We start from the raw sequence: 8917 nt of genomic DNA, 5'->3' as shown, positions 1-8917 counted from the left end.
TAGTACTAACTTTTGTACCTTCCATCGATCCGGAAAGTAGCATTCGTCTAGACACTTCTGCATTGCTGTCCTGAACATATCAGGGAATGCTAGGACTGCCGCTTTTAAAGCTACGTTGGGGATTCCATCTGGGCCAGGCGCTTTCTTCGTTTTGAGGCGATTCATAGCTGCAACTAGCTCGTCGTTCGTCACCTCTCTGCGTTCGATGTTATCCTCATCCTCTCCATATGGCATGGAACACATGGAACACAGAACACTGTTAAGGCTGATTTAGACGATGCCAGTCAGTGCTCTAGTTGAAGTATCCAGTGAATAGAGAACAGACACTCTGTTCAAGTAATACCAGGGACAGACATACAGCTGTACTTGCGTTGTACGTGTACAGCGTTGTACAGGTACCATCGTACCATGACAGACATGCTTTGGTTGTACATTGTACCGTATGTCAAACTGACAATAAGAAATTTTTCCAATTTTCACCACATATTTCAATGAAAAAGGTTTTTATTTAACGTCTAAACTATCAAACACTACAAAAAAGCCTCCAATATGAGTTATTAACTTATGAGAAAATCAATGAAAAGAACGTTTACCAAGTGCTTTGATTCGGTTTGTTCATGCTACCCACCACCAACCGTCTATGGCGCTGCGCACAGTACAACTGTAATACCAGGGACAGACATACAGCTGTACTTGCGTTGTAAGAGTACAGCGTTGTACAGGTACTATCGTACCATGACAGACATACTTTGGTTGTACATTGTACCGTATGTCAAACTGACAATCAGAATTTTTCCAATTTTCATCACATATTTCAATGAAAAAGGTTTTTATTTAGCGTCTAAACTATCAAACACAACAAGCAAATTTTCACTCTGACTTTTTAACTCAAGAGATAGTCAGTGAAAAGAATGTTTGCCAAGTGTTTTGATTCGATTTGTTCATGCTACCCACCACTAACCGTCTATGGCGCTGCGCACAGTACAACTGTAGCCATGTACAGCTGTAAAATAGGTCGGTACAGGTACAGCGATTGTACCGAGTTGCTTGCATGGTTCTAGCGCTGTACATGGTGACAGACATACAATTTTCGAAGTACAACGGTAGTACAGCTGTATGTCTGTCATAAGTATAACCATGTACAGCAGTAAAATAGGTCGGTACAGGTACAGCGATTGTACTGAGTTGCTTGCATGGTTCTAGCGCTGTACATGGTGACAGACATACAATTTTCGAAGTACAACGCTAGTACAGTTGTATGTCTGTCATAAGTATAAGAGGCCAATTACTTGTTCGATACTGGTACAAGTGACTTGAACAGAGTGTCTGTTCTCTGTTCACTGGATACTTCAACTAGAGCGCTGACTGGCATCGTCTAAATCAGCCTTTACTGATTGTAACATTATTCCAAAATACTTTACATAAACATAAGTATGTTTTTTTCGATGAAACACTCACTGGCCCAGATCACCCCGCAACAAATTTTAATGTCCAAAAATCACCTCTTTCATTTTATGATATATTTGGTAGTTTAAAGCATGATATAATGATTAAACATTATTGATTGAGAAAAAACAAGTTTAGCTAAGTATACTATGTGACATTTTTTATTAAGACCGTATTGGCTTGGAAATATTAGGCGGTTTGTTTAGGTGGTCCAAATTCCCCCCTCTACCCCTATATATTTTTTTCGCGGTTGCCAGGAATGACAATCGTTAAACTTACCAACACCGTATAGTAAAATATATCAATCATTGGTAGGGATGTGTATTGCATCTGACATTCATTTTTCATACGGTTGGTAATATGTACTGACAATATGTAAATTATGATTCCTTGCGGTATTTCGGCTTTTTAAAAAAACCAACCGCTCTACTCGGAGTTCTCGATAAAACTGATCTTTATTCTTCTCGATTTGGTTTACATTTTTGATTTGTATAGCTTGTTGTTGAATGGCGTTAACGTTCCGTTCCCTGTGGAACTTTTGCCGTCTCAACGTATTCATTAACTAGCGTCGTTCATTAATACTTGGTTGAGATTTCTATGCCGAATAACACGCCTTGAATGTACTCTAAAGTGGCAAGCTCTAGAATACGCGTGACCACAGTGCAAGCCGGAAGAATTTTCTTTGACGAAAAATCCCCCAACCAGAACGGGAATCGAACCCGAACACCCGGCATGATAGTGTGGGACGCTAACCACTCGGCCACGAGTGCACATAGCTATCGTCTCTGATTCGAAGAATATATGCGCTGATCTGAGTCAGCAGAAAATGTGCTCTGGGATTCTGCACGCTGCTCGCGTGATGATTGCCGGGGGTGTTTTGTTTATTTGCTAGCGAATCATAGCTTCGTGGGTCTGGTGATAACTGCTCTCCCTTTGAGTGTTGAACCTCCTGGGTCAACGTTAAACTGCTGGTTTGGCTAAATATGAAGATGCCGGTTGATAGTACTGCGTGTTTACTGCTTCTATGGGATCCGTTGATTCATTCTTTTGGTTGATTTGAACTACTGTGCCTTGGGATCGAAGTTTGATCAGAATGAAAATTATGATGAGGATTATGGACGTAAATGAAAATGAAAATTCTCCTATGAGAGACCAACTATGCACGGTTGTCTCTGACTTGAGATGTTCCAAATATTTAAGATGCTGGTGTTGTCGTTGGTGAAGTGAGTGGACGTCAATTTTGTTTTCTACACTTTCTTACATCACTATCAAACTTGTGGATGGGATGAAGATTCGTTGATTGATTGTTCTGATGATATTGTTAGCATACTTGTACTTTTCAATTGTTATTGAACAGTTTCGATATACGATGATGAAAGAGCCGGTCAGGTTTCTATCGGTAATTCCACACGTGTTATGTAGAGTGTTATTGATGTCGTTAGGGAGCACCGTCGTCGGGCTCAGTTGGACTGTAGGTGGATGTGTAGAAACGTGTTCATATGTGCATCTGCTTTCTATTCCCTTGACTATTTTAGAAATGCATCTGTCTTCGGAAACATCTTCTAGGTCTGATCTGTAACAAAGGCTCCAATTGCCAAATCGTTTACATGGGTTTTTCTGGAGTAAAAGTTCTGTAGATCCTTTGATGTAGTTATTTCCCTTGGATGCGTTCTGATTTCTTGAAGATTGCCTCAATTCTAATATCATCATAGTTTTGTGGGTAAAATGTAGGTACGTTGATTACGTAAAGCAGTATCTCGTTGTCTGTTCCAATGGTCACCTTCGCGAGGTTGAGCACTTCTTCGAGGAGTTCTGTGTGTAGGCCTTGTTTACTGAGAGTTTCATCTATTTGTCTGATTTCATCCGTGGATAGTAATTTATAATTAACTATTCCTACTTTGGCAAATGCTATTGATTCTTGAATTGCTGATACTTGATCGTTTAAGATGTCTAGGCTCAAAATTAGATTTATTATTTGGGCTTTTTCTATTGCTAGTGTAGAGCTTTTTGATTCTGCCTTAATTAGTTCATTTATTGCTTCTGTCAAATTATTCAGATTACCGAACATCTCATCATTTATTAAGATTTGTTTGTTGCTATTGTCTACAGCTGCATTTATTTCATTAGTTATTAATCGTAAGTCATCAGCGTCTGGTGAGCCGGACATCCATTTCCATGCTCGTCCTAATGCGTCCCATCGTCTCTGTCTCGTCTTTGGTTTGAGTTGTTCGATACGATCTTTCAGATCGTTCACTTTTTGATCAAATAATCTGTTTAAGTCGGGATAACTAATGTGAATTGTCGAGAGGTGCGTTTCCATTTTTGATATTGCTTCTCCTATTTTTACTATCGCCACTGGTTCTTCGTTTACGTTGTGAATTTCAATGTTTTGGCCCAGAACAAGGGGTAACCTGTAATCAATTAATATTAATATTTTTTACATTAGATTTATGTAATTTCGAATTTTGTTCGTTTCTAAATGTAACATTTTTATTTTGTTGAACATAGTGTTTTTTAAATTTTGGTTTATGCTTAGCTCTTATTATTTCGTCCTTCACGAACACCTCTTTACCTATTTCGAGTTCGGGTGGTTCAATTCTGTTTTTGTTAAATGTCGTTAATTCAGTTTGCTGTGTTTTTGTCAAATTTGCCAAAATTTCGTCGTATTGTTTTTGTCTTATTTCTTCTAATTTGTCGGGGTCGATCTGTTGGTTTGGGTTCCTCGTTTTACCAAATACAATTTCTTTGGGTGTCATGGATGTAGAGGAGTGAATGGTGTTATTGTATTTTTCAATGACTGTTTGAATGAGATTTCTAACTGTTGTGTCGGGAGAAAGTTGTTTTTGAATTCGGTACAATTCTATGACGGTAGAATGAAACCGTTCTACTGCACCGTTGACTTCTGACTTGTGGATTGGTGTCCGATATACCTGAATGTTTAACTCGGATGGCTGACCACGAATGTTTGGAGATTGAAGACCTCTTTCGTTGTCAACTACAATTGACTCCGGAACTACATGGGATGTGAGTGTGGTCCACATTCCTTTTTCCACATGAGTCGCGTTACGAGATCGTATCGGTACCATGCGTCCATATTTACTGAATTTATCGATGCTTGAAAGAAAATACTGTTCTTGAATTTGGAAAATATCGATGTGTACAATTTGAAATGGATATCTTGGAATCGGGGTTTCTTGAATCGGTATTATGAGTGGATGTCGATCGTATTTGGATATATTGCAAACGTCACAAACTCGAATGAAGTTTCGAATATTTTGCGTAAGCTTTGGAAAGTAAAACTCTCGCGAAATTTGTTCTTTGTTTTCATTTATACCGCGATGAGCTCTTTGATGAGTTTCACTTATGATTTTCTCTTGTTCTTCCGGGTTTGAAACGTCTTTTAATATTTTCTGTGTGAACCGAATTTTTAGGACACCTGCTCGACTGAAATACTGTTTGTAGACCTCTTGAAGTTTTCCTAAGATCTCTTCGGAGGTATATAAACCGTTTAGTTTTGTTGGATCGAAATAGTCTTTAGGTAGTGTTGCTAAAATTTGGTCAGTCAGGCTAGTTCTTCTTATGACGGTACGACGTATTCCTGGAAAAGGGTGTTTTACTATTGTGTCTGGATGACTATTAACTTTTTCAATGATGACTTGATTACGGAAGGCATTAAGTGGAGCTTCTGTAGATAAAATATAATTTGTATCATCGTCATCTGCTGAGTGTTGGGTAGGGGATAACGAATGAACTTGGATGCGACTCAAGGCATCCGCAACAACGTTGCTTCTACCAGGTTTATACACGATTTCATAATCGTGTTCCTCCAGGTAAGATTTCCAATTTTTTAATTTTGCATTAACGTTTCGTGGAGACAAAGAAAACGTTAGCGGTTGATGGTCGGTGACGATTTTAAATTTCTGTCCATAAATGTAATTTCTGAAAACTTTAAGTGCCCAATAGATGGCTAGCATCTCTTTCTCGGTAGCTGAGTAATTTTCCTCAGCTTTGTTCAAAGTTGGGGATGCAAAGTGGATTGGCTTATCTTTGCCAATTTCACCTTGACTCAACACAGCGCCAACAGCGAAGTTTGATGCGTCTGTTGTAATAAGGAATGGTTTAGTAAAATCAGGATAAATGAGCACGTCATTACTTGTAAGAATCATTTTCATTTGTTCAAAACACTTAATTTCATCTTGATTAAGGCTTATTTGTTTTTTAGAATCAGGGTTTCTCTCCCCTCTCAAAAGATTTGTTAGTGGTTTCGCTATCTTAGCGAAATCTTTAACGAATCGCCTGTAGTACCCAACAAGACCTAAAAATCCTCTCAACTGTTTTAAATTTTTCGGTTCGGGAAAATTTTTGATTACCTCTATCTTCTTTTCGTTGGGTTTAATGCCCTTGTCTGAAATAATATACCCTAGAAATTCAATCGAAGTGTGGAGAAATTCCAATTTATCTAATTGAACTTTCAGGTTTGCATTTTCCAAAGTTTGCAACACAATTTTCAAGTTTTCGTTATGCTCGTTGAGATCTTTTCCGAATACAACTACGTCATCGATATAAACGTAGCAGCGCTTGCCAATGTGCTCACGTAACACGTCGTTCATCGCTCTCTGAAAAATAGCGGGAGCGTTTTTGAGGCCAAATGGCATACGAATGAACTCGTATTTTCCATAATTGACCGAAAAAGCGGTTTTCTCTACATCTTTAGGATTCATCCTTATTTGATGAAATCCTGATGCCAAATCAAGAGTTGAAAAGTATTTGTTTCTTCCTAGTTGTTCTAAAATATTTGAAATCAAAGGCATTGGATACCTGTCAGATATCGTTTTCTGATTCAGCTTCCTGTAATCAATAACGAGTCGAAATTTTTTTTCTCCAGAGGCATCCATTTTTTTAGGAACGATCCAAACTGGGGAATTCCAGGGTGATCTAGACGGTCTTATAATTCCTGATTCGATAAGTTTTTTCATTTGCTTGTCCACTTCATCATTATAGGCCATGGGATAGGGGTATGTTTTTTGATAAATTGGTAAATCGTCAGTAGTGCGAATGTCAAATTTCACATTTGTGGCACATGAAAGGGTGCTTTTAGGGTTATGGAAAATTTCATTATATTTTTTCAGAATGGGTATTAGCTTTGAAGTTTCTTGTTCAGTAAGGTGATTGAGTCTGACTTTTTCTGTAACAGTTACGGAGTTTATTTTCCTGGGTGTAGGAGTAGGAGTATAAAAATGGATAGGAATGTTTAATGTATGGTTTCTACCGAATACTTGCAGAATTTCTTGATTTGAGATAAGGTTGAAAAGCTTGTTGAAGATTATACCTGTACCTATAATTCCATCAAAAAATGTATGGAAGTCAAAAATTGAAAATTCGTAAGTGTCTTCGATCACTGGTGAAAAAATTGCAAGATGGGTAACTTCAGAAATAACATTTTTTCCTGTAACTCCTTTGACAGGTTGTTGAGGAATTTTGAAAATTTTCTTGCCAGAATTGAGTGCCCATTTTTTCGAAATTATATTTATATTTGCTCCGCAATCGATTAATAGTTTCATGTAACCTTTTGTAGTGGGAACTTTAATAAACGGAAGCGGGGAAATGTTTTTTAATCGAACCATTTCGCTACCCAATCTGGGGTCTCTAAAAAATTGGTTTCAGTTTCTTTTGACTCAATTGGCTCTTCAGAAGTTTCATCATCAATTAAATTTAAGTTTTCTAATGGTTCTGAATAATTTTCTTCGTTGAAAAATTCATTGTTTGTTTGAATTTGCTCATCATACCACTTTTCGTATTCAGAAGGGTCTAACTTTTCTTCTAATGTGTGTGCTAATCTTTTAACATGGGGATCGTGTGCTCTCATGGAATTGCTTGGCCCTCTACGTTGAGCTACTGGCCGATTGCCATAATTCACATGTTGAGTACGAATGGTGCTTGTGTCCATTGGCTCGGGACGGGGTTGAGCTGGGACAAAAGTTCTGTTATGTGCAAATACATTAGGTTGCAAATACATTAGGTTGCATGCGCTGTGGATTATTTTGAATTGTGTTTTGACGTGGGGGAAGTGGAGGCTTTCCTGAATATCTCCTATCAAAACCGGGCAATGCAATAGTTTGTTTAGGAGCTGCACTTGGAATAGGGTGCCAAGTAGGCATGTTTACTGGAGCATTGCGCGCATCCAGGTTTAAATAGTCAACGCAATAGCTGTAAGCTTGTGCTAAGCTCTGCGGTCTGAAATTTTTGCAAAATCTGGAGAGTGGGTCTCCGAGTCCTCTTATGAAGGTATCAAGTGCAATTTGGTTGTATAATCTCATTAGAATAATTTCATTTCCACGCCATTGATCATCCATTGAAATGGCGGAACTGATGAGAGTCACAAGCTCTCTTACTCTGCTGTAATAACTCTCAAGGCTTTCAGATTTATTACGCATTAAAGATTTCATCTGATTGTCAAGGGTCATAAGATCCCTTTTATCAGCGTAATAGAGTTTTAACACCTCTTTAATACTCTCCCATTGGGTAGGAGTATTACTGGTGATAAGAGCGTCGTTGGCTTCGCCCTTAATTTTCCTCCTAATTGTTTTAATGAGGAGATAATATTGGAATGTGTCCCTGAGGTCCACAAAAAGTTCCAATACATCTTCCACGTCTAGCATCCACTGGCTCAAATCTCGTGGATTGCCATTGAATTCGGGTAGGTCTCTCACTATTTGAGGAATTTTACCTCGGTCCTCGAATCCGATATTTCGGTCGATCACGAACCGTGGATTTTGGATTGGATTAGGATTTGGAATTGGATCTGGATTTGGATTTAGATTGGATGGTGGGAGCAGACGCGCTGGTCTGATAATTGGAATAGGTTCAGCCATTTTTGTTAGCTTATAAACTAGTACTTGCACTCGCGTGTGGTTTTTTTTGTTTGGTTCGATTTGGGTTAGTTCAACACTTTGTGATATTTTAGTGGCTCGCTTACGGTGGGTCCGGGCTCACCACTGTGCTATTAGTAGGCGTAATCGCGTTTAATAAGTTTTAATTTTTTGTTCACTCGCGGTAATTATTTGGTTGATCGGTTTGAATTAGTACAAACACTTTGTGATATTCTAGTGGTTCGCTTACGGTGGGTCCGGGCTTACCACTGTGTTGTTAGTAGACGTGATCGCGTTTAAAATTGTTATTTTAGCTTAAAATTAATTTCTTTCTCGGGGGTTAATATTATACTCATAATAATATTAATTGGATGCACATCGTCTCGTGCCGCGGGACAATCGCCTAGGTCCAGATAGTCCTTGTTTGCTACGGGTTGTGGGATTCTTCCTTAGCGCACCTTGTCGCGCTCCAACAACGCAAATCCTCAACTTGATTGAAGATGGCTCTGGGTCTGGATGTTGAATTCTCCCAGGGAGGCAGCTAAATATGTCTTCGTATTTACTTATCAGTTGCTAAGGGTCCCGACTTCGGGCGCCAATTA

General features: G+C 38.7%; 1 protein-coding gene across 1 annotated transcript; it reads right to left on the bottom strand.

Annotated features, from left to right (window-relative positions):
• Positions 1-3097: 3097 nt before the first annotated feature.
• Positions 3098-8318, bottom strand: LOC129766297 (uncharacterized). The gene is made up of 3 exons (XM_055766818.1): positions 7839-8318; positions 7333-7427; positions 3098-3857 (listed from the first exon to the last, which is right to left on the bottom strand). Exons 1-3 carry the CDS (start codon positions 8316-8318, stop codon positions 3098-3100), a joined length of 1335 nt encoding a protein of 444 aa, XP_055622793.1.
• Positions 8319-8917: the final 599 nt, after the last annotated feature.

This window comes from Toxorhynchites rutilus, chromosome 2, assembly GCF_029784135.1.
Source record: "Toxorhynchites rutilus septentrionalis strain SRP chromosome 2, ASM2978413v1, whole genome shotgun sequence".
NCBI lineage: Eukaryota > Metazoa > Arthropoda > Insecta > Diptera > Culicidae > Toxorhynchites > Toxorhynchites rutilus.
The sequence above is the reverse complement of the archived record's forward strand: the minus strand, read 5'-3'. Positions and strand labels throughout refer to the sequence as shown.